Source organism: Pyrus communis, chromosome 16 (genome assembly GCF_041283825.1).
Source record: "Pyrus communis isolate YQ-2024b chromosome 16, ASM4128382v1, whole genome shotgun sequence".
In the NCBI taxonomy this organism is placed as follows: domain Eukaryota; kingdom Viridiplantae; phylum Streptophyta; class Magnoliopsida; order Rosales; family Rosaceae; genus Pyrus; species Pyrus communis.
Genome location: NC_142580.1, coordinates 3,084,979 through 3,110,263, shown reverse-complemented (window position 1 = coordinate 3,110,263; position 25,285 = coordinate 3,084,979). Strand labels below are relative to the sequence as shown.

The following is a 25,285-nucleotide window of genomic DNA, read 5'->3' as shown; positions in this document are numbered from 1 at the left end:
ACACTCTCCTCCACCAAATAGCAAATAATATCCATGTTCGTCCATCTGTCCCACACTCAACAGATTTTCCTTCAAACCAGGTAGAAACATGACTTCCTTGATGCATTTACTACCAGAATTTGTATCAATCATAAGTGAACCTATTCCAGCAACATCTACCAGATTTCCAGTGGGCATTTGTACCTTTCCAGTGACATTTGTCCTTACATCCCTAAGTAGCTCAACATTTCCAGTCATGTGGTTACTACAACCACTATCAATGTACCAGTTTTCATTCACCTTGACCTCAGTAATTGCACTGTTAGCATAAAACAGATTTCCTGTCACTTCTGCCTGATTAGCACAGTTTGCCTTCTGAACAACCTTGCCTGCTGTGCATTCTCTAGCCCAATGTCCAAACCTATCACAGTTGTGACATTTGGATTGCCCCTTGTATCGACATTCTCCAAAGTGAAACTTAGAGCACACTTTACACTGTGGTTTAACTATATCTTGCTTCACATACCCAGAAGAGTTTGAGTTCTGTGTAGAATTAGTGAATGACCTCTGTTGAAACTTAGGCTTAGATTCCCATTTCTTTCCCTTCGAATTCAAGTGCTTATAGGATTTGAATGTACCAGATTGAGCATTTCCACTAGTTTGTCCTTTTGAACTCACAGAGAATGAGGCAAAAGCCTTTTCAGTGACATCAACATTATGCAAATCAAATCGTTGTTCTTGACTCTTCAAAATTGCTACAACCTCCTGCAGTTCTACAGTTTCTAAGCACTTGGTGTTTTCAATAACTAGACATATGGGATCATATGGTTTACTGAGACTAATGAGCACTTTCTGTACAAGCCTTTCATTAGACAGATTCTCACCAAATGTTTTCATCTGATTGATCAATTCATTTAGCCTAGTAAGATACCCAGACAGAGTTTCATCATCACGCATCCTAGCATACTCAAATTCACGTCTCAGATTTTGTAGTTTCACAGATCTTACCTGATCACCACCATGGTACTCACCATATAACAGATCCCATGCCATCTTCGCAGAGTCTGCATTGGCTATTCTAGGGAATATCTGATCTGAGACTGCGTTCTGAATAATACCCAGAGCTTTTGCATCTTGCATATATGCTGCGACCATTTTCTCATCGTCTTCTTCTTCCTCTGAGCTTCCTTCAGCCTTCTTCTTCTTCTTTGTTTCTGAGATCGTAATCCCTTTTTCAACTAATTTCCATAACCCATGAGATTTGAAGATCGTCACCATCTTGATTCTCCAGAACTCGTAGTTCTCACCGGAGAAGATCGGAGTTCTCACCTCAGAACTTCCAGGTCCAGCCATCTTCGAGCTTTGATGATGCGAATACAAATCGAAATCGAGTTTTGTAAATTTCCAGCAACGTCACCCAACCCGGAACGAGTTCGAGTGTAGCTCGATTGGTTTTACGCCCAGATCTCAAACAATCGATCCTGGCTCTGAGGCCATGTTAGCGTTTTGAAAATGGAAGAAGGAAAAAATGCACTGAGAATGAAGAAATGCTGCTATTCTCTCTGCAAGTTACAGAGGAACCTTTTCATTCTTTTGTAAAGTATGTTTTCCACACAGCACACACAATCGTGAAAAAGGGAATAACTCTGTTAACAAGGCTTAGCTGGATACACACACCAACAATACAATCTCAGCCTTACACTTGTCATAATCTAAGACTAAGTGAATACACAATTAGAAACAAGGCTTATTTACTTTAACTTTACTTAGCTCACAGCTTATACACTAATATCTGGTTCCTTCGAAGATGGCTTCTTTTTCGATAGAGGAGTTCGTTGGGGACGGGGTTCTGAAAGGACTGATTCCGAAGCTGTTAGATGAAGGCTGGGATGATGTACCGACCTTGAAAATCATGAATACAGATGATATGGATGCATTAAACATGACAGAACCGGAGAAGGTTAGTTATTTAGACTCTTATTCAAAGTTAAGTTTTACATTCAGTTTTTCAGTAATCATCTCCTTGACCGCTGAACATCGAGTACAAATCTAAAAGGGATGTCTTGTAATCACCATATCAATCTGCTTCTAAGGCATTTATTTTCTTATTATTTTTTCTCTAGGATGCATTGGAAATCAGGTCTTACCTGCACGACCGAGCTTTGATGCAATATGGAGATAGGCTCGAGTCCAGTGGGAAATGTCTGTCTGAGCTCCTTAACTTAAGCACTGTAGAGCTTTCTTCTCAGTTTGGCATGAAGCGAGGCCATATTGCCCGTTTCATGGACAGAACCTGTGCTTTTGCGGATCATCTACCAAAGTCTCATCCTAGCCCTGCTGCAACAGGAAGAATGGGCTTACAATCGAAAAATACTAGCATTCAAAGGAGTTTTCAATCTGTAAATTCTCAAAAGATCCTGAGTAAATTACCAACAAGAACTAGTTCAATTAACGGCAAATCTCTAGAACAATCACTGGCAAGTTTCAAGATCAGGGATGGATACATCTTCAAAGGGATCGTTGCCATAGAGCCAGCTGAACCTAGAGCATGTGGTTGTGTACAACCTGATCCTGTAGCTGACAAAGTTGCTCCATACTCCACCATCGAAAACATCTCGGTTCAGAAGTTGACACCAGAGTATAAGATTGGAATGGAGCATTTGGTGAAAACCAAAACACCTCCGATGAAGGCTTCAGAACTGTGGAGAAACAAACCAGCAGTGATTCTCTGCATTCGACGTCCTGGGTAAAATCTTTTACTCTGCATCGCAACATGTCTTTGTTTTAACAGATCCTGGTACTCTCCATTATATTAGGTGCTGAATTTTCTGTCATGAACTCAAAAAAATAGGAGATATCGTTGATCATAGCTTTCATATAGGGGTGTAAAGTCTTAAGTAAATATAAGACACTTAAAGACGGATATTCATAAATTAAAATGAAGAGGCACATGAAGCAAGTATATTGCTATAGGATGGTATCCTTGTCTTATGGTCCGAAAGGAAGTATATGAAACAGACAAAAAATGATGTACGACCATGAAAAGCTGGCTCGACTCCAGTGAGAAATAGAGTTGTATCTAATTCAGTAATTTGAGTCAAAGTGTAAGCATCTTTCTTGAAACTAAGTTCTTTTGTATGTATTGAACTTGAAACAGGTGCATCATGTGTAGAGCTGAAGCTCACCAGCTATATGCCAAAAAACCCATATTTGATTCACTGGGGGTTCAACTATTTGCAGTTCTTCGTGAGTATATGGAGTCAGAGGTATAACTACATTTAATTTCCGACTCTTACCATCAACTTTGGATGACATATTGTTTTGATGCAGATAAAAGACTTCTGGCCTCGATATTGGGGTGGTGTTGTATTGTATGACCGCGGAATGGAATTCTTCAAAGCACTTGGTGGAGGGAAACTGCTCAAGGAAAAATTCCTGTCAGGTTTTGTTTTCAACCCTCGAGCTAGAGCAAATTACAAGCGTGCAAAAGCTATGGGGATACAGCAAAACTTCAAAGGAGAAGGTGAAATTAAGGGGGGGCTTTTTGTAGTTGGCGGTGGAAGGAGTGGCATTGCATACCAGTTTATTGAGAGAAACTTTGGTGATTGGGCACCTCCAGCTGAAGTCATTGAGATCTGTGCCCAGTTGCAGGTAATTCTTCTTGGACTTTTGAATTCCTCCCAAGTCTGCATGAATGATAAACTTTATATACAACAGCTTATCTTTAACGTTAACGCAGAACCAACAAGAAGCTCAAGAGGACTCCTGTAAGAGATCACAGCAATCTGAATGAAAGTTAGATGGCACGTGAGATCCACAGTGAATAAAAACATATATCTTATAATTCCAGGATAGATACGTATTACGTTTTATGATTCCTTTACTGATGTTGCTTGTACTATTTTGTATGAAGTGTAAAGAGATGAGTTTATTGGAAATGCCGTTCAGTTAACAGTTCAGAAGACCCTTAAGAAGCTTCTTTCAAACTTGCAGCAATAGGTTTATCCAAGTAAATAAAGGGTTCACAACGGATAGTGCTCCAAAACATAATCCAGTAAGTCACCAAGTGATGTTTAATGACTTGCCTTCTCAACCTGAAACAAGTAGAACATGTATAATCATAACTTCCATCTCCAAGTGATGTGATCCTCCTTCTTTGGAGCTTGAGCACAGCTGTTGGAATCTTGAGATAAAAACATTTCCAGTTCATAAACTTGCAAGGATTCAGATCCAAAAAAAAAAAAAATCCTTGCGGGATAGTCAGTTCATGCACAACAGGTCTCAATTGCATCTGTGTATATGAAGCAACAAATATCTTCTGAAATCAAGGAAACTCTGAATTTGGTCACCCACCTAATAAATATATGGTTTTACAATCCTCTCCAGCACACTCGCAATCCCATCACCAGAAATCTCCGCATGAACAAGTTCCATCTTTAAATAGATGGTACCGGCCAGCATCTCTTACAAGTATCTCTCTCTTAGTGATCTTCGAAATGTATTTAGCGGCATTGTGGCAATCCCCACATACTCGAAGGTTTTTAACTACTCATATGGGAAGGCCAGGAGGAAGAAATATCAATGCAAATGCAATTGCAAGCTTCTCACTGTGGTAATTTAGCATCTTCATTTTTCTGATTCCTCAACATCATGAAGAACAGAACTCATATCTTGCTCATACCCCTTTTCTATCATTTTGCAATTTAGTTCCTCCAGCTTAGCATATATCTGATCTGAAAATGGACTTGACTGGTCGTCTGCTGAAAAAATGTGCACTCTGTTCTTATATTTGATCCAACTGCATCCCAGTTCCTTTCTAGCACCCTTATCCCTCATTCCTCTCCTTAATTTGGCCACCTCATCCCATTTCCCTTTGGAGCATAGAGGCTTGAGAGCAGATATAGCTTGCAGCATTCTGGGGCTCTAGTTCTAGAAGAGATTCAGCTGCCAATTTACCAATTTCCATAGTATGATGAAGTCTACACGAGCTCAACACGGTGGCCCAACCAATTGCATCTGGACGGAAAGGCATCTAATTTATGAAGTTTTTTGCTTCTTCTAATCTTCCAGCTCAGCTGAGAAGGTCAATGATGCAAGTGTAGTGATCCACAATGGGTGTAATTCCATGTTCTTTTACCATTGATTCAAAGTAGTGATGTCCTTTCTCCACGAGTCCTGCTCTACCGCAAGCTGAAAGAACCCCTATGAAAGTAACTCCATCGGGTTTCAAACCATGGGCCAACATCCTTTCAAACAAAACAAATGTCTCATAAGCTTTTCCAAACTGAGCATACCCTGAAACCAAGGCTGTCCAGGAGACTTCGTCCGTGATCTCCATCTCATCGAACAGCCTATGGGAGTCTTCGATGCTTCCACATTTACCATATAATGTGAAGTGCATTTGAAACAGTAATGAAAGAAATCAATCCAGAAGCTAGAGCTTGACCGTGGAACTGACAAGTACACTACCAAACGTATATTGATCCATACTTAAGCCTTCCAATCTCATCTCTCTAAACTTATCAAGTGCTTTTCCGCCTCCATAAGAAATTAACCCTGCCTTTGAGTACATGTCCACCAAAGGACTACCAACAAACAAATATAATTCAAACCCAATTTTCACTAATCTGTCGACCCAAGTTCACACACCCCTGACTCGACGAAAGCACAAGCATAGTGGAGAACGTGATCCGGTTCAAATTACCCGGCCCGTCCCTTAACAACAAGCTATAAACTTTCACAGCCTCAGCAACCGAGCCACATGACGCATGCCCCGAATTAAGTGAATTCCAAGACACCCCATCGCGGGTTGGCATTCGATTGAAGATCTATTGCATCTCGGAAAGACGACCCGATTTAGAGTAACAGAAAGAATGGCATTCCAAGAGAAAAGGCTTCGGTGAGGCATTTGGTCGAACAGAAGGCGGGCATAGCTTAAAGTTGCCCAATCTGCCGTAGGTAGTGACGAGATTTTTGAGAAGAAAGGTTTCAGGATTAGTCACGGTTTTGATGATTTGGGAATGCAGCTTCTTGGCTTGCGCATGGTTCCTGCTTGGCTGCAGAGCTTGAGTAAGTTGCAGTAGTAGTCTGAGGAAGAAGACATCACCCCAAAGGCCTTCGGCTGTAAACAGAAGGTAATTGTAATTTAGAGGAGGGCATAGAAAAGCAGTGGGAATGCTTCTTGCATGAAGCACATAAGCAATTCAGTGCTTTTAGAACTCCATAACATCTGTTTCTAAAAACGCCTCTGCGTCATTTTAAAAAACACTCACGCACGAGCTATTTGAATGCTCATTGCACCCCGAAGTACATGAGCAATTCAGAACCCCAAAACATTTTTTTTCTAACAGTCTTTGCATCATTTTACTAACAGTCTTTGCGTCATTTTAAAAAACACTCCCACACGAGCCATTTGAATGCTCATTGCACCCCGACGCACGAAGCACATGAGCAATTCAGAACCACAGAACATTTTTATTTTTCTAACAGCGCCTTTGCGTCATTTTAAAAAACACTCCCACACGAGCCATTTGAATGCTCATTACACCCCGACGCACGAAGCACATGAGCAATTCAGAACCACAGAACATTTTTATTTTTCTAACAACGCCTTTGCGTCATTTTAAAAAACACTCCCACACGAGCCATTTGAATGCTCATTGCACCCCGAAGCACATAAGCAATTCAAAACCCCAAAACATTTTTTTTTCTAAAAGTGCATTTGCGTCATTTTAAAAAACACTACTCATTGCACCCGAAGCACTTCAAATGCTTTTCTAAAATTAATTTTCATTTTTTCTAATAGGAATTTGTGCCACAAAAAGTAAACTAAACATGTTAAAATATGTAACAAGATGAGAGAAGAAATCAATTATAATACTACATTTGAAATTGAAAGATATATAATAACAAAACAATTTGTTAATCTAAAAAAAACAAAAACATGACCAACATTTCCCATTGCAAATTCCTTGTTACCGCCCATCTCTATGTCTGTACATTCCCTGATCCACTGCCTCCAACACAAACAACTTCACCTTCTCTGCCTCTATACATGCCATCATATAGTGCTTCTTACAATATCAACATAACATCTGCTTCGCATTATGTTTCTGCAAATCGCCTAAAGCCGGAAGCTTCAAATTTGACGGGTTGAGCTTCCGCAAAATATTGCGATGGTATCTTCATCGTCCTAGGTGACCGGGAAAGGGAGTATCATGATCGTTGTTATTTCATCAAGGTAGTATTGTGCACGTATGGGGGCGGAACAATGTCGTGGCATGAATAAGAATCGTATAATCAAAGTTCAACTTTCATCTGGCCCGGTGGCGTTGATCCTGCAATTTTTTCGAAGAGGAGAAATTAGCTCAAGACACTGGAAAGATATCGGAGGCATGTTGTACGTAAAACCTAATGATGCATACCATCCACATCTTGGCTACTGGGAGGAGTACTGCCTCCATAGCTCATCTGGACAACGTTGTGGAGCTCATCCTCCCACACATTTGGTAGCTGTAGCCAAACACAGGAATTATGAAGTTCAGTCGTAAGACTTGTAACATAGAGACTCTGAAAGCTGAGCAGAAGAATAACATTCAGGTGTACATGGTGTATGGGATATTATCCACATTGACTATGAAAGTTCATGTCACAGAAAATTATCGATCCCTTGAAAGATACCTGAGAAGGCTCCTTGAATCCTCCGGTCATTTGTGTCATTTGGGAACCCATGGCTCTCCGAAGTAGATCAGAAGAGCTCCCCATCCCAGGAAGGCCAGCTTGGATAAGTCCCGGTTGAGATGGATGTAGTTGACGATAAATCATAGGCATATCCGGAGAAAACCCCAACGTAGATGAAGGTCCGACCCGTGACTGAAGGATCTGTGTGGAAATGATGTACAAGGGTGAATCAGATGTGGCACAAACATACAGATCATGATTCTGTCTTCCCATGGAAGGCAGGCAAAATGACTTACATCTTTTGCAAGGAGGCCTTCAATGTTAAAATCAAGTCGCGGATTCACTGTAGCAAGCTTCATCGACAAAAACTTCAAAAAGAAGAGGCCACTGTAAGATATAATCGAATGCCTTACACTAATCAGGAGTACGTGTCTAGCATGAATTTAGAACATAAATTTGAGATTATGGTTAGTAAAGGGCTCATTTATTTTCAATCTTTTCCTTAGAAGCAACACCTTAACCGACATAAACAAGTTAAGAATAGCTCTTCATGAAGACAGAAAAGTTGAATTCAGTAAGAAACCAGTTTCCCAACCAAAACTTTTGATGAGATCAACTCCTATCCACTAATACACGATACAGGAAAGACCAATTACACCAGAAATACTAAGAACCACAACTCGGAAGAAAAGAAATCAAGAAAGTTTTCATACCTCAACCTGCCGTTGCAATGATTGTACGTAGTTAATGATTTCGTCCAGCATCACTGCCTTCCCAGTTACCTGCATCAACCAGTTGCTTGTCATGAATATGAACTAGGCAACTCTCAGGTGCGAATTTGACATAAATTAGTTCTTTAAATATTACTCAAGTAAGACAAGACAACCTTGCTGCATCCAGGCACAAGATCTTGAAGAAACTTCATCCTCTCACTGATTTTCTCCCTTCGGACCTGTTTCAAAAAACGATCAAACTCCACCCTAATGTAATAATAAAAAATATTTCGACATAATATCTTACTCTTTCTGCAAGACTATGACTATTTGTTGCCTGGCCTCTTCGTGCTCTAACATGAATATATTCTTCTTTCGGCGGCTCAGATGCTTGAGACCCTTGTTTCCCCTGTTTTCCAGTAGTCTTGTTGGGAGTTGAAGCTGGTTGTTGCTCTCCCTTATCTTGAAATTCAGTAATATCCATTGCCGATTCACCGGGTTGTTGTGCATTGGCTTGATCAAGCTCATTAGCCTGTCATCAAAGATAAATTAAATAACATGCATAACGAACAAGGTAAAAAAAGGCATTTTCAAGATGGTGGTTTACCTGCCTACTCCTTTTCCTTTTCTTAAAGCCCTTAGACGATGGTTTTGCACCCTCCAGCATAGATGGTTCTTCTTGACCACCACCGCCACCACCGCTGGAATCAGCTTCATCGGACTCGTTACCAGACCCGCCAATAGCGTGTTTTGCTTCATCATGAGATTTCGCAAGGCTCTCACTTTTCTTCTCATTCTTCAGTGGGCTCCCTTCAGTAGTCCCTTGCTTCATAGGCAAAGAAACATCTCCATTTAGCTCATTCCTTTGAGAATGAACGCCGGGAACTCCTTTCGACCCATTACCGGCTACAAGTTCTTGTGTCCACGGCATCAATCCCCCACTCTTAGAATACATACTCATGGATTGAGGGAAACCAAAAGGGTTGACCATATCACTAAAACTCCCGCCATTGAAGCACGAGAACCGAGCAGCACGCTCAATGAATGCAGAATCGGCCGGAAACTGAGACAAGCTCTGTGGGAGCACTCCAGGCCCATTTGGCAAGAACATTCCCCCTTTCAACATCGAATTCGGCGGATTCCAGCACATATCAAGTGCTCTATCAATACCACTTCTCAAAGAGGCAGGAATGCCTTTCCTAATTCCTATTGAGTCTGAAGTGCTTGCACTGGTCTGAACATTCATGTCACAAAACCCCAGGTCCTGTGAACTGGTTGGGTGATCCCAAAGTGTCGGGTTAAACGATTCCGCCATTGAAGCTGAGGGCCGAGAAGAAGAACCAACTAGATCCCCTTTACTAACTGCCATAGAATTTCCAGTGGGAACTAACCCCATGGATGTATTTGTGATATTGGAGCCACCAAATCTCCAGTCTGGTGTAATCCCAGGTGAAAAATTCATAGGATCATCATTCCTATTCTCTAATTCAAATTTATCTTGGTCACCCATATCCATGTTTTCTCCAAAGAACGCCAAAAGTAGCCAAAATCTCCGAAATTTGACCACCCCAAATAAAACCCTAGAACCCTAATTTCAATTTGACTAAAACAAGTGAGAAAAAAGCAAATTAAAAACAGAGGATGTAAGGAAAAGTATAATTCAACTCAAATAATCTCAAAAGATGTAAACTTTAAACTTGCAATTGAAGGAACTTCAAGCTTCTCTGAGAAAAATTACCTCCGGAGTTTCCAGGAAACCCAAAAAGTAAAGAAATAATGTGCTATGTGAAGATAACTACACAAAGAAAAGGGCTTTGAGAGAAAGATCCACACTTGCATTAATGGGCTGAAGAATTCCAAAACAGTGAAACAAAACCCATGTACCTAAAAAAAGCTGTACCAAATATCACACCAAATTCGCAGCTACCATTTCCAAAGACCACTTAAATTTGCAGTACCATATTTGACAAGAGGAAGCACTCCCAAGGCAGAAGACTAAAAAATGACAGTTCAAAGAAAGGGCTGGTAAAAGTCTAGAAGAACATTGATTTCAGCGTAATAAATGCCCCCATTCAAAACCCTAGTCAGAGTTGCAGGAAACCCTCAGCTCTGAAACACAGAGAGAGAGAGAGAGTCTAGAGAGAGAAAGAGAACCAACTTCAAAAGTGGTAAGAGAAAGATACCCATTTGAGATTCTGTGTTACTTTTGGCTCTCTGCCCTCCATTCAAGCTTTGTACTTGAAACAATCCTCCTATTGAATTTGGGTTTTGGGTTGGCTTTGTTCAAAACTCCTCCTGTTTTTTAGCTGGGCAGCTCTGGCTACACTCACTATCGCACACCCAAAAAGGAGGAGAGAGAAACTGAAGAGTGAGAGAGGAGATAGATTGCTGTAGAGAGTGAAAGAAAGAGGAGTAACGGCAAAGGTCTTGCTTTTATACCCACGCTTACATAAAAAAGAGAGCTCTTGATGAGTAACCACCGCCACTGCCACTGTAAAATTATTAAACACACTCTCTTCTCTTCCCCCCAGAACCCATTGCATTTTTCTTTCTTCACCGCCTTTAAATTACTACTATTCTAATCTTTATTAACTTTTATTTACTCACTTGAGTTTTCTTTATCATAATTTTAGCGGGATAAATGTTAAGAAGAATTTTTTAAGAGTGTGATCATATGTTTTTAATATAATATTTTATAAAGTTAACATGAAATTGATATTAAACTGTAAGTGTCGAAGAGTTTATGAAAAACTCAAATTTGAGATAATTTTCTTAACATGAAAAACTCAAATTTGAGATAATTTTCTTAACATTTCTGTTATAAGCGATATTATACAAGAGTTTAAACTTTAAACTCGAAAAATAGTAAGTGTTTATACCATACTTGACCAATCCTGAAACTACCGAGCACTAAACAACGTCAGACCTTCAAGGACCCACTGAGAGGTTCATGCTGAGACACTCCTACCGAAGCATAAGAATTTCCCCCCAACCAAGAAGCCAATCATAGCACGACACATGTCAACATCAGAATAAAACTCATAGAGTCCCACATCAATCGCGAACAAAACCTAGAGGCTCTCCTCAACTATAAAAGGAAACCATTATCCTACAATTAAGGCCTAATGTCATCATTATACTTAAACTAGTCATTAGAACCCACTAATGATAATTATGCTTAAACTTATGTATTTGTGTAAACCCTTTACTATTAATGAGAACTCTTCTACTACTCCGTGGACGTAGCCAAACTTAGGGCGAACCATGTACATCTTGTGTTTGCTTCCTTATATCTACCTCTTTACACATCATCATCACTAGGTGACCGGAGCAACCGAGCGAATGTCACAAACTTGACACTTTTTATTGTACCAAAGTTCTTGCTGATTTTGTGCATTAACAGTATGAAATGAAGACAAAGGTTCTAATTATTGAGATAATATGTCATCGATTAATATCTGTTTATTTTACTTGGATTTTTTAACTCTGATTTATTCAATCGAGTTGAATAATTGCATTAGTTTAAGCGGATGATTTATTCCAGTTGAGCTAGCTAGCAACTGACATTGCCAACTTTTGCTTTGGGGGCATTCTTTTATCTTATTGCGTTGTCCTTCATTGCACCATGGGACATGAGCTTAATAATGTCTTTTAATTTAGTTTGTTTGGTCAAGGGCCTAAAATCTAGCTCGTTTTCACACTGCATTTATTAATGGAGAACGTAATTAGTAGTTAAGAAACTAATTAAGCCATCTGGTTTATGCAGTCTGCAGTCTGCAATCTGCATTATTGTGTGGGAAGATCTACGCTATCTCATCTTGATAGCTTGACCATCTTATCTAGCAGCCTAGCACATTCCATGTTGTATCTGTTTGTTCTATGGTGCATATACATTGCCTATTATCTATCAACAAACAGTGATTTTCGAACTCTTATTGTTTGTATCCGTATTATTTCTTTTTGTCTTAATTTTTTTAGTAAAAATATCGTAGAACAAACAAAAGAAGGGACGTAGAAAAGAACCAGAGCGTGAAAATTACTACTATTATATATGCTTCATGAATTGTGATCTAATCATCCATAAGGGCATGTAAATCAGATGGCTAGGGTTTCCTCTACAGTCTCAAGGATGACCCATCAGTTACGAAATCTTCATTGTTAACAAGCTGCACCTGTGGAAGAGATCTTCAATATGTCAGAAACATAATTTGATATATTAACTGATATAATACAAGTAATTCGATACTTAAAAAAACTAAAGTATAGTAAAAAAAGACTTGTTCAATTATTTTCTATTAGCTATGGCTTTGTACCATTTGATGGACTGTCCCTTTCTCTCCTTCTCTCATGTCATTATTAGTTGGCATTGGACTGGCAATCACAGACTCGGTCACCTAAGCCTTAGATTAATGGATTCTCCCCTCCACTCTCCATTATAAAAATCCTATCTAATTTCCCTTCAAGCCATTTAAAAAAAACAAATTTGAAAATTTCAGTTTGAGATAAATTCTTTTATACTCCGAATTATCATAAAATTTTGGTATTCTGAAATTGGTTCTATGAAAAAAAATGTTTGCACATAAACATTGATCAAATTTCCGAGTGCTTTGATAAGCATCAACCAACACTTTCTAAAAGTAATTTTAACCTTTCTAAAAGCATTTTTAAACACTTTTGTTGTAAACCTCAACGTCCATATTTGATTTTCCCAAACACTTTTATTGTAAACCTCAATGGCATAATAGAAATTTATTGAGTTAGAAAAAAAAAAAAAAAAATTATACCGTCATGAGAGTGATGCAAACCTTATTCATCTTTTCTTATATTTTTCACTCTATTCTTTATTTTTGCATTTACAAATGCTCTTTAGCTAGAAAAGAGAAAAACAAGATGGCAAATAAACTAAACACACAAATGGATGAGTTGGTCCATATATTATGGTATATAATACGACATAAAAAATGATTTAATTATCTCGATGTGCAGTGTATGAGAAAGAATGAACTGGGTTAGAGGGGATAGTCCAAAGGAGAAGACAACGGAAACAAAACCCACAGGCTCAGGGTGCTACCGCCCTGTTAAGGAAACAGGGATTAAGATTCCTCCATATCAATTCCTCTTTCTCCAATTAGATTATGAAGAAGCCAAGAACAAGGCAAATGGCGCATTGACACATGTAATGGTGTGCTCTTTTATAGGAGATCAATTGATTGAGAGATTTTTCAGTATACCGTAAACACAGCTAGGTGTACTAAGTGTAAAACTACAACTGGTGAAAATTTCAAAAAAAAAAATTCAACCAATTGTATAACACTTAATGTACCATATTTACAACACACTGAAAATTTTTAAATTGATTGTAATTTATATAATAGTAGTGAGAGTTGGTTCATGGTTGGCAATGAATGGCCCTCCTTTTGGGAAAGCAAAAACCAAGCAAGCAATCAAATCACGTCCATGGAATGGCAACATGGGATAATATAAGAGTTGGGGATTCGAGATCTCTTAACCAGAGCTTTAGAATTCTTTAACCTCAGTCAAAAACTCTAATTAAGTATGTTCATCATTTACTCTCTCTCTTTCATATATATGTTCAGAAAATTAAAGTAGTACTCCTTGATCCTTTACCTTGGACTTGCCCTTTAAACGACTGGACAAGCACGTTTCAGACTTATTTGATTTATGTAATTCTATTATTGTGCTTACAAATAGTGTCATGTAAGTTTAAACTTAGGCATGCATACAAAATGCATTGGTGTTTGAACGGCTAAATTGAAATTATCAAAATTCGATGCAGATCCAACCGCCTAATACATCATTGCATCTCATTAATTGACATATTGTAAAATTTTCAGTTTTTATCACGTGAATCTTTAACTTTTACCTGTTTTGTGTTCAAAACTATATTGTAATAACAAAGACACTCTCATTATAGCTATGTACTCGTAATAAAATTACAAAACAACAAAATGGTTTAATCACAATTAAGTATCAAACTCAGTGCACATTATCCCATCTATGTCAATCAAATAAAGACAAGGGTCACTAAAACAAATGCTAGCTGGTCTTGAGTTCTCATACTTCACTAAAACGTCTGTTGTGCATAATTAAAACCCTGGAATTATAAAATCCATGAAAAAAAATAAAAATCCAACAACGACAGATATTTAAATTATGTTCTTCATAAGGAGAGATTTTTCAGTGTGACCGACACACAAGTTAGTACACCACGTGTCACTATATAAATTGTGAGATATATGTGTTAAAAATTTAATAACTTAAAAAATAAAATTTCTTACCACTTATATAAAAACACGTGGTGTATCATCCGTGTTCCCATCACAATAAAAAATTTCTCCTTCATAAGTTGCAAAGCTATTCCTTCTCATGGATGGAGCCAATGAAGGCTCACTGGGAGCAGATGCCCCCACTCAAGTAATTTGTTTGTTTAGTTGCAAACTACAATTATATAATATACATGGGTTATCTTTGAAGAAAATATATGTATCTAATATCTAACATACATTCATTCTACTCATACTCCATATCAAATATTATATGAGCAATAGTGCTCATGTTCTGTTATTCAAACCGAAAAAACCCTCTCCCAACTATCATGTACTAATATTTTTTTCATCACTTTGCCACTTTCCACTACTATGTTGAAATTTTTGTAACATTGAAATTGTGATACATCATCATTTGAAACCATCTTTAATATCATATTGCGTATAATCATACTATAATAAAGTTTTCTTAATTATTTTCTGTTGCCCCCACTAGAAGAAATTTCTGACTTCATCCCTCCTTCTTCTTTTTTTCACTATTTTGTAGATATGTTTATATATATATATATGAATCCTTTAACAAGAGGGATCCCCATTTTTCAAAAAAATGGGGACACCCTCTTGGCCGTTAAATTTGGCTTGAATGAAATTGTGTGGTTGAGATTAACTTGTGATTTAATCTCAACTATAAAATTTCATTAAAACCAATTCAACGGTTAAGAGGATGTCCTAATTTTTTTTGAAAAATGAGAATTCCTCGTGTTAAATGGCATATATATATATATATATATGTATATGCTTCTAGATGGTCTGATAGAAAATTACTTAATGTGACTCTCAAGTGCTAACTAATTGATTAAGGAAGTACGTACATGATGGAATACGTAGCTTAAAATTGCACAGCGTATTTTGTTTGACTTGGTCATATTCCTAGGAACGTACATCTAATTAAGTTTAACTTAATTAATTAATATGTAGGATGCGAAATAAGATCTTGAAGAGCAGAGAAGAGCAAGAATGTCAGCTGGGCTGGGTCTACAATGGACAGATAATATTATGATCTCCTCCAGAAAAAATTGTGATGAATTTCATGCAAACATCATGACATATAATCATGATAAGATGCTGGTCGAAATTGAATGATTGTTTTCCAAACTTTTATAGCCTCTTTTGGCTCGCTTTTTCTGAAACCCTAATTCCATAAGATCCACCTTTTTATTTTTCTAGCTTTCCGAGTAGAAGATGCTTCTTGAAAATGTGGGGGTCTTTCCTGTTCCTTTTTCCCTGGATTTTTAAATTTTTAACTCTCATCATCTCCTGCAAAAGTTGTAAAATGTAAGAGAAATAATGGGACCCTTTTGTGGTAGCATTGCGATAAAAGAGTGCCTGCCCTTTGTCTCTCCATGCATATGCAATGGGGAGACACTAGAGACTCGTAGGGTACTGCTAATAGGACTCTTTCAACATATTGTAGCTGTAGTAGCATGTCGATCATGGAAGGTCGAATGTCGATTCTGATCACGATTGCTAGCTGGAGTAGCAGTACTGATCATATACGTGTATATAAACTGTGCTCAAAATAAGTTGGGATTTGATACTGTAGAATGTCTAGAAAGCACGTTCCATATCCTCCATGCTCTTTTTCTTCCCAATAAGGTTTTGTACAACCATCTACTGTGTCACAATGTTTCGTCGGAATACTTTTCATCGAGTATGTAGCGGTCACATTGCTTTGAGTAACATGTCATAATTGATATTTTATGGACGTCTCAAATAATGTTAATAAATGTATGTACTTACTAAAACATGCTTGGTTTGATAAAATCATGCAGCGGTGATGATCCAACTATATCACTAGAGTTTCTCCTTACTCATAGACTACCTATTTGAGTTGATCCTAGCATTTTATCTTATAATTATGGGTTAAGTACCAATAACTACTCAATTTTTAAGGATGATTTGCAAATTTGTCATAACCTATTAAAACATTCCAAATAACTATCTAAATTAATAAAAAAAAAAAAGGATATTGGTTAGGTTCACTAGCTTTAAGTGATGACATTGAAAAATTTTAAAACGTGTATTAATTCTTAAGTTATCTATGAAGCTTTGTATCTCCAAATTAACGCATTTTAGCTAATCAAATTTACTGTTTAATTTGGTTAAAAGGGATCAATTTGGATAATTAGAGCTCCAAAGATGACAATTAATGAAAACCAACTGTAGTGTTTGTCTATCTTATCATTTAATACTACTAATGTCATCATTTGATGTTTGTAAAGTCATTATTTAACGTCAGTGACCTAACAAAAGTTTAATTTTCAAAACGTTAAATACTTATATAAAATGTTTTAAAATATTAAAACTAATTTAAAATCATCATAAAAGACTGAGTAATTATTCATACTTAACTCGATAATTATCATAGAAAAATTCGAGGGTTATGCCCAAACCTTACTCTCAGTACCACGAGTGAAATCTAATGCTCAAACCTTTTGCCTCCACGATGTTTATTTTGGATAATATATGGTTGATTATTTTCCCATAGCAGCTACTATTTTGCAATCTCATTACAACTATTTGTTCGAAGTACAAGATCACAAACAAGGTTTCTTGTTTGGTAACGGTAATGTCTTTATCTAATCCCAAAACCCAATTTAACCTAAACATCGCAAAAGCAGATGAACGTATACATGCAAATGCATGGAAAGCTACAGGCTATAGCGAGCTAGTAGTTAAATCAAACCCTAATTTAGTGACATGTGGCTTCTGCAGTGTTTGGTGACGCAGACACAGTGGGAGATTGTTTCAATCATTTTTAATTATTTTTTTAGAAGTTTTAACGAAAAGTTCATGATATTATTTACTTTAACGAAAAATCATATTTTTACACTAAAAAATCAAATCTGGTACTATGCACTTATCCTTTATTTTATCTTATCGTTAAAACTCAAAATTTTCAAATTATTTTCATTAATTTTCCTTTATTTTTTCCTTACTTACTTGATGATACGTGGGTAACAAAAGATAGATCAAAGACTAGGTGCAGTGATGGGTCTAAAAAGATGGAAAATCATTTGGAGGCTTTCGGATTGCGAAGAGATTGTCTCTCTTTGTAGGGCAACGGATAAGCCTACAACGGATAAGAGTTGTTTGAGCACGTTGTTTCCCTACTTATATGATATCCTCTGCTTGCCGCTTGGAAATTAACGTGCGTGTTTGAGATATGGATTGTCTTATAATCTAGACTTAAGTGGGTCTGATATGGATATGTATCAGTATATAGGCATATACGATTGAATTGGAATAGAGGAGAGTAAATTTCAATTCGAAGGAATTATAAGAAGATTAGACATGAAGAAACGTCTCTCTTTTAATTTTTTTTAGTTTTAGAAAGGATTGTAGCGGATAAATTTTACTTTTGAGTAATCTCTCTCCTACTTCAAATTGCCAAATTTTTTTCATTTCTTATTTTAACATGTCTTGAAAATAGTGATTTATCAATTTCAATCAAACCATCTATATCAAACGATGCCTTAGGAGACTATTCTCACACGAAATAGGATATAGACATCATTTGCCTCATTCATTCACATGTCTTCCAAGATTAAGCACGATGTGACCTATAGTCTTGATCAAATAATTTGTAGGCAATGCTAATGGTGATCAAACATTAAGAAAACAAACAAATTAAACAATACAATCAGTGAATAAAACAATAAGCAGCTTGATGAATCAAATAAAACAAACAAATTAAACAATACAATCAGTGAATAAAACAATAAGCAGCTTGATGAATCAAATACTTTGACTTAAAAACATGGATCAAATTTGCAAGGCTACATTGAAATCCTAAGCTATAAATTCAGTTACACATCAGTTCAAAGACATTAAAATGAGAATACACAACATGAGTGAAAATAAATTGAAGAGAGAAAACCTTAAAGCAATTATGATATTGAACTTATCCAAGATAGCCTATTGGGGCGAGTCTTTCGGTGATGGTGAAAGTGTTTAGGGTTTAGGGTGGAATGGCTAGGATTTTTAGTGTGTATGAAAAGAATGCTATGCAAACATCCTACCTTATATTTCTTTTTGGTTCTTTGACGTTTTCTTGCATGTTATTGACTCTTAATTTGGAACCAAAGTTGCATCCTAATTAGGTTGCCGATTAGGATGATTTTATTAAAACCACACATCATATGGTTGGTCCTATTTATGTAAAACAAACTCTGAAGCAGGTTGGTAGTTGCATATGACTTAACACTTTTTTTTATTCGCAACCACAACTTAACTTAATAAACATGGAAACGGCTTTGTAATGATGAACTCGAAATCCCTGGTCCTATCCCCATTGTTTCTAAATCAACATAACAATCATGGTTACATTTTTTTGACAATTTAAGTTATTTTCATTTACAGCACAAAACCACATTTAAATTTTCAGTTTCACCCTGATTCCAAATTTCCAAGTTGTGGTCCTTTTGTTCAAGTTCTATTGCTCTCAGAAGACAGGCCCAACACTAAAATAGTGGACCACAAGTACAAAAAGCAAAGCATGTTCCAACTATGGATCATATAAAGCCCCTAGCAATGACTATTTTTTTGGGGGGTCCAATTACATAAAAATAAAGAGAATTTTGACGAAAAACCATATTTTTACACTAAAAAGTCAATCATGGTACCATTCATTTTACCCTTTATTTTGTCTTTATTGTTAAAACTCAAGATTTTTAAGTCATTTTCATTAGTTTTCCTAAAAATAAAATGACACGTGTTCTAATTAGGTAGATATTTTGAAAAAGGTTGGGTGGTGGTCCAAACCTAAATAGTGATCGCAGTGCTAAGGATGTGACAATTAACAAATGGCGACTGAGAAATTCAGACAACCTAACGTGCTTTGCGTCTCTTTGCTTTGCTTGAACAAGCTTGGATGCCATTTTTTGTGTTTTGGAGGGGGCTGCAAACTTGGTGCTGCATCAAATTGTTGCCTCAAATTGGAGAAATTCTCAGCGTCCAACAATTGGCTCTCGTGATCGTCTAGCCGAAGACACATTAAATAAGAGGTTGTTTTTTACTTTTTCTAAAAGAGGGACAACTCGTGGCAAGCCACGGTTATCCATTATTTTCAGAACCGGCGAGACTATGAAGAATTTTACCCTACCTATGGCCATAGTCAAGCAAACTCACTAGCTATGTGTTACGCTGGTCCGGACTTTAAGAATTTATTCTCAAATTGACATATGGAGAAAGCATTGATATTCCATTTTAGGTCAAAGATTTGATTGATTCAAATCACTTCCAACTTGGTCCATAAAAATGTGTTTACGTCCAAGTTCAACCACAGAAAAACATATGGGCCGAATTATTTAAGAGCAAATTTTCAACTTTTAAAAGCCCAACCAAGTAAGCATTCAGTAGATAGAGCCCAACCCAAAATTCCAAAGTGGGTAGTTGGTCCTGTGAAGATTTGCCAGCTCTGAAAACTCTTTTGTTTTTCTATTTTCTTTTTATCATATTTAAATTTAAAATGTTAAGAAAATATATAAGTCCCTTTGCGAAAAAGTAATACATTAAATTTATGGCATTCAAGATCTGAGAAATTTCAATGTCCTGAAAACACGGCCGATACACTAATTATCAATACAAGTGGTTGAATATCTAAATAAAAAATCCAACCGTTTGTATTTTAACACTTGATGTACTAGACTGTGTTATGATCCATGTAATAATGATGAATCATCATTTATTGAAAGACATGATTGACTCCATTGATAAAGTCCTTAACTCAAAGTAAACTATTGAAATCCCAATCGCCTGCAATCAATCCCATATCACATGCCACAAGGGCCCAAACAATGCAAATCCTCAATGCAATTATTGCCTCAAATATTAAAACCAAAAGTTAATAACTTGGCTCTTCAGTAATAAGTCTTATCGGCTCCTTCCCAAAACAAAATATGAAATGTCTTATCAGCTACTTCCCAAAACCAAATATGAAAAAAGTAAACATGAAATGATCAAGAGAAATTCTTATGTCCGACTATTTAGACCAGATCGGCAGGTCACGTCCACAACCACGACACAAAACAATGAGCTCACCTGCATTTGATTTTACCGACCTTAGTCTGCTCTTGTTTGATTGTATATGTTACTGTATAGATCAGTCGGGCACAAGAACTTCTCCTCGACGAGTGAGCCACAAGAATCATCAAAGGTGGACCCGACGTTACGAGTACTGCGTACGTTTTAATGATGTTGTTGTTTATAACTAAATTATTGGAGTGGAGGAGCTGCTGCCTACGTGGGGCAGGTGCCAACGTGCACCGCAGAACACACAACATTCTAAGTACCCCATCTGTATGCTTTCGATTTGCTTTGACCAATTGGTGTCCGCGGCTCTCACCTGTCATCACCTTCACAGATCCCACAGCCTCCCAAACCACCACACCCAGCAAACTCCAAAAAGTCCACCTTGGTTTAACGGCAACGGCAGGTGGTTAAACCCAACAGTTTAGTTCCCTGCTGAGCTCTGAGAAGACCCGGAAAAGCTTTCCTCCCACTTCCAGGTATTTTTCTGAGGACCCAGAGTTTCAAATTTCCCAGGCGGCTTGCTTTTGTTGTATATAATTTTGTATTGCTTTCTCTACATATTTGAATTTTTGCATGCATTTTTAATGCCTCAATTCTGCAACTTTGTTTATTTAATTTGCTTAACCATTGGAACCTTATGGTAATTTTCTTTGGTCAGAAAACTTTGTAGTATTTAGTGAGTCTTTAGCTTCAAAACTTTTATGCAGAGCTGTAATGTCACAAATTTGGTTGTTCTTCGTTATGTTGTTGTATATTTTGTTGGCTAGGCGATATTCTAAACTATTATAATTTACGATGTTCATGTTCAATAGAGATTGACTTTGTAAAGTTTCACGACGATCGCTTGTTAGTTGTTACTTAATCTCGATTAGTCTAATCTGGTGGCGATATTATGGATATTGGTTATGTATGTACCAATGACTATATTTTGGGGCTCATTCGTATCATTTCTTGCTCTAAATTAAGTCTGCCTTGCTCAGCCCTCTCTTTTGAAACTTTTTCGAGACTCAGATAGAAGAGATCAGGTTGCGAAAGCAGGAATTGAGCATTTGGTATGGAAGACCACGCTGTTTGTGATATCAATGTTGGCAGTCCAGAGCTTGAGATAAACCACATCCATGAACGGGTGCCATCTAACGAATCTGGCGTGCAAGAGTTAGAGAGTTCCATGAAAGTTTTGACAAAGGTGGACTTGGACTTGGCATATTCTTCTGAGAAGTTAGCAAATCTCCATGTACCTCTGATGTACCTTTTGGCTCAGCAAAATGATCTCGAGGCAATGGCCACCACGAATAACTATATTCTGGCCGACTTTGTTGAGAAAGTATTGGTGTTCAATCTCCTGTCTAGCATTTTAGATTCTGAGGTACGAGAGCTGGACAATTACATGGATAATCTCCGAGTGGAAAGTGTTGATGCGCGTCAAAAAATATCTTCGTGTAGACACTTGGGAGAACTGTATTCTATAATGAAAGGAAAGCTAAACGATTCTGAAGAATCACTAAAGCAATCTCGGCAACAGATTTCCGAGGTCAAGATGCAGTCTGCAAGGTTTCAGAGAACTGTTCTAGCTTTTGCACATGAAAATTGTAAGTTCAAAGTTTCTGTCTAGTTTGAGAGATTCTTTAAATTCAGATAGCAAAGATGCATTTTTAGTTGGTTATTATTTACTTGAGGCGCACATGTCGACAGGGAAAAATGACATTGCCATGGATTTGTCAGAAAATTCTCAAATGTCGAATAAAAATGCAATGTCAAATTTAAGGATGCCTAGACAACAGAGACATAATCTATGGATGCTGGAGAAGTCGCTTTCGAGGGAGCTATATCTTGAGAAGAAATTAGCCGAATCAAGACAGAATGAAGAAGAACTTAAATTGAAGATGCATCATATGGAAGAGGTAGCATTTCGCATGGAAGAAGCAGCAGAAGTTGTTTGGGGAAGGTTTTTAGAGGCAGAAAATGCTGCTGAGGTTCTCCAGGGGATTTCAAAGGAGTTATTGGGTCGACTGCAGCTTGTTCATTTTAATCTGAATGGTTCAATTCAGCGAGAAAGCGAGTTAAAATTCAATCTTCAAGCTAGTTTAGAAGAGATTAGAGCAAAAGATAATGCTTTGCATAAGCTCGAGAAGATAATGAAAGAGAACATTAAGAGAGATGTTGAACTGGCTGCTTTGAGAGAAAAGGTGACGCTCCTTGAGAAACAGCTGAAAGAGTCACAGCTCCAGCTGAAGAATGCCAATGCCACGAATGAATCGAGTGAAGAGAAACTTGGGGAAATGGAAAGTTTAGTTGCGTCTTTGAAAGAAAATATCTTTGTAGCAGAAATTAAGGCCGAGAGTGCAGAACTGAAGGTTGCGGAAGTAACAGGAACAAATGTGGAACTCACCGAAGAGCTGAATTTTCTCAAAGGAAGTGCTACTGGCACAGAAAAAAAGGTTGGAAGTCTCGAGAAGCAGCTGAGGGAAGTAGAGATACAATTACAGCATGCAAAAGCATCCTCCGAAGCAAGTCAAGAGCAGCAAAATATGTTATATGCTGCAATTTGGGATATGGAAACTTTGATTGAAGATCTAAAATCGAAGGTTTCCAAAGCGGAGAATAAGACAGAAAGTACTGAGGAGCAATGTATAATGTTGTCTGAAACTAATGCAGAACTAAATGTGGAAATAACTGTTTTAAGGGATAGAGTGGAATTCTTGGAATTGTCTTTGGCTCAAACTAACAATGCAAAACTTGCAAGTGCGGAAGAACTCAATTCCAGAATCAAGCTCATTATGGATATGGCAATGCAACTGGCTGTAGAAAGGGAGCGCATCCAAAAGCAGGTATGTCTTGTATAACCATTTCTCTCTTGCGCTCAAGTCCTCGTTTCAAATGAGAAATCTGTTGCTTCAAATATATGTACGGGAAAGTAGAAGTCACTGAATTGCCATCGAAAAAGCACACTCAAGGTGTCCGAGTAAAGAAAAACTATAAGCATATTCATAATAATTTTATTAACTATAGTTTCTTCTGTGCAGATGCAAGTCTTAACAATGGAGAAAAAATTTCTGGTAGGGAAATTATGGAACACCAAAAAAGATGCAACTGAGTGCAACAACGAAGACATTGACAACAAAGAGCTTCCACCTTTCAAGTGTACTTCTCCAAATGCTACTTCTATAAAAACATCCGTGGAAGATGTGACAGATTCTTTAGATAAAAGTTTCCAGGCAGGTATTCTTTTCGATCAGTTCCTATTACAATAAATGGACTTGAAAGGGGAATTAAAAGAGAAAACTAAAGAAGGGTCTTCAGTCTTCATGCATAACCAGGACTGCCTAGTGCCTACCACTTGTATAACTGTAAATTACTAAGGTGTTTACAATATAGTTTTAAGTTGCAGTGGTTGCAACGGATTTTTAAATTCTTTGTTTTCCTTTCAAAATCGTAGAACTACATAATGAACTCAAAGACAGTGTTTGAGATTGACCTTTCTGTTTTTTTTGATGATCTATTTTCTGATTCTGGACCATTCTTCTCACAAACTCTGCAATATTCACTGAATCAGGTGGATGAACCGTCAGCAGAGACACCTGGCTGTGATAATGATGCAGGGGCTTCCAGTTCTGTATATAGTCCCACTGGCTCGGATTCAGAACTTGACACTGTCGAAGTGGTACAGGCCAAGTGCCTGAGCCTGAAGTACGTTCTCATAGTAATTGTTGTCGTATCAGTCATATATTTGCTTAACCAGGAACCTTTCCCCGTTGAAGATTTGTGACGAATGAGCTTTCACACGCCTTTAACATCACGACGAACCTCTCATATCTGTGACGCATTGTTCCTTGAAATTTTTTTCTGAAGCGCTCTACATTGTGCTGGGTGTCTTGTTAGGTTCTGCAGAATAAAATGTTGTTTAAGCAGGAAGTATTGTATTGTTTGAAAATTGGTTTAGTGTACATATAGGTTGGTGAAGAGTAATGATTCAACGGATGATTTAAGTCCCCTAGATGACATTTGAACAGATGATTGAAAAGGATTAGTTGCCTTTGGCGTAACATGAATTTCGAGTGGTTGCTACTTGGTAATCAGATTAAGTGACCTTTAATCTGCTTATGATCACTAAGATTAGAAGCAAAGCAATAATGCCAATGAAATAAAGGTATTAGTTACTTTTATTACTCAACTCAGACAGTTACATATATAGTACTATAAACTTATCCCCTTGTACACATTTCATGGCAACTGGTCTGGTTGAAAATTGGCTTCAACTTGGAGTTGGGGAGGAAGGTTGCCACCATCGCATATGCATTCACCATTAACGCAGCGCCAGGGAAATCCTTCGCACACACTGCTGCAGTCTATCATCCCAGGACACCGGAGTTTTCCCCTTGCTTCAGCTCCCGGCATGTTCCACATTGCCATGCCTGTGCAAATTACAAACCAGTTTATACCAATGTGTCACAGTGTGTGTGTGTGTGTGTGTGAGAGAGAGAGAGAGAGAGAGAGAGAGAGAGAGAGGGACTAACAAGCAATTATAGCCAAAAG

General features: G+C 37.5%; 3 protein-coding genes, 1 long non-coding RNA gene and 1 pseudogene across 17 annotated transcripts; 2 read left to right on the top strand and 3 right to left on the bottom strand.

Moving 5' to 3' along the window:
• Nucleotides 1-1,786: 1,786 nt before the first annotated feature.
• On the top strand, nt 1,787-3,772 carry LOC148689835 (uncharacterized). Of its 2 annotated transcripts, XM_088687073.1 has the most exons (5): nt 1,787-1,939; nt 2,103-2,725; nt 3,137-3,245; nt 3,310-3,630; nt 3,719-3,772. In XM_088687073.1, the coding sequence occupies exons 1-5, from the start codon at nt 1,787-1,789 to the stop codon at nt 3,770-3,772; spliced, it is 1,260 nt and encodes a 419-aa protein (XP_088543199.1). The 2 variants fall into 2 exon arrangements, with proteins under 2 accessions (XP_088543199.1, XP_088543200.1); XM_088687074.1 differs by having other exon boundaries at nt 3,310-3,750.
• LOC137730892 (uncharacterized) lies at nt 2,179-4,074 on the bottom strand. Its single transcript, XR_015957415.1, has 5 exons — nt 3,846-4,074; nt 3,559-3,744; nt 3,276-3,396; nt 2,410-2,740; nt 2,179-2,316 (listed from the first exon to the last, which is right to left on the bottom strand). It is a non-coding gene; the product is annotated as an uncharacterized LOC137730892 (long non-coding RNA).
• Nucleotides 4,075-4,242: 168 nt separating this feature from the next.
• Nucleotides 4,243-6,223, bottom strand: LOC148689834 (putative pentatricopeptide repeat-containing protein At1g68930 pseudogene; annotated as a pseudogene).
• A 616-nt stretch (nt 6,224-6,839) lies between these two features.
• Nucleotides 6,840-10,778, bottom strand: LOC137731075 (transcription factor bHLH49). Of its 10 annotated transcripts, none has more exons than XM_088687070.1 (10): nt 10,257-10,775; nt 10,111-10,167; nt 8,980-9,975; nt 8,680-8,904; nt 8,546-8,611; nt 8,373-8,441; nt 7,956-8,027; nt 7,660-7,860; nt 7,404-7,491; nt 6,840-7,316 (listed from the first exon to the last, which is right to left on the bottom strand). In XM_088687070.1, exons 3-10 carry the CDS (start codon nt 9,886-9,888, stop codon nt 7,279-7,281), a joined length of 1,668 nt encoding a protein of 555 aa, XP_088543196.1. In that variant the 5' UTR covers nt 9,889-9,975; nt 10,111-10,167; nt 10,257-10,775; the 3' UTR covers nt 6,840-7,278. The 10 variants fall into 10 exon arrangements, 8 of the variants coding, with proteins under 8 accessions (XP_088543196.1, XP_088543193.1, XP_088543195.1 ...); XM_088687067.1 differs by having other exon boundaries at nt 8,543-8,611; nt 10,257-10,369; XR_015957414.1 differs by having other exon boundaries at nt 7,404-7,555; nt 10,111-10,442.
• Nucleotides 10,779-20,582: 9,804 nt separating this feature from the next.
• Nucleotides 20,583-24,801, top strand: LOC137731941 (WPP domain-interacting tail-anchored protein 2). 4 transcript variants are annotated; one of them, XM_068471208.2, is made up of 5 exons: nt 20,583-21,228; nt 21,764-22,341; nt 22,445-23,580; nt 23,776-23,971; nt 24,306-24,801. In XM_068471208.2, exons 2-5 carry the CDS (start codon nt 21,807-21,809, stop codon nt 24,311-24,313), a joined length of 1,875 nt encoding a protein of 624 aa, XP_068327309.1. In that variant the 5' UTR covers nt 20,583-21,228; nt 21,764-21,806; the 3' UTR covers nt 24,314-24,801. The 4 variants fall into 4 exon arrangements, with proteins under 4 accessions (XP_068327309.1, XP_068327307.1, XP_068327308.1 ...); XM_068471206.2 differs by having other exon boundaries at nt 20,610-21,228; nt 23,776-23,967; XM_068471207.2 differs by having other exon boundaries at nt 20,735-21,228; nt 21,733-22,341; nt 23,776-23,967.
• The last annotated feature ends 484 nt before the right edge of the window (nt 24,802-25,285 follow it).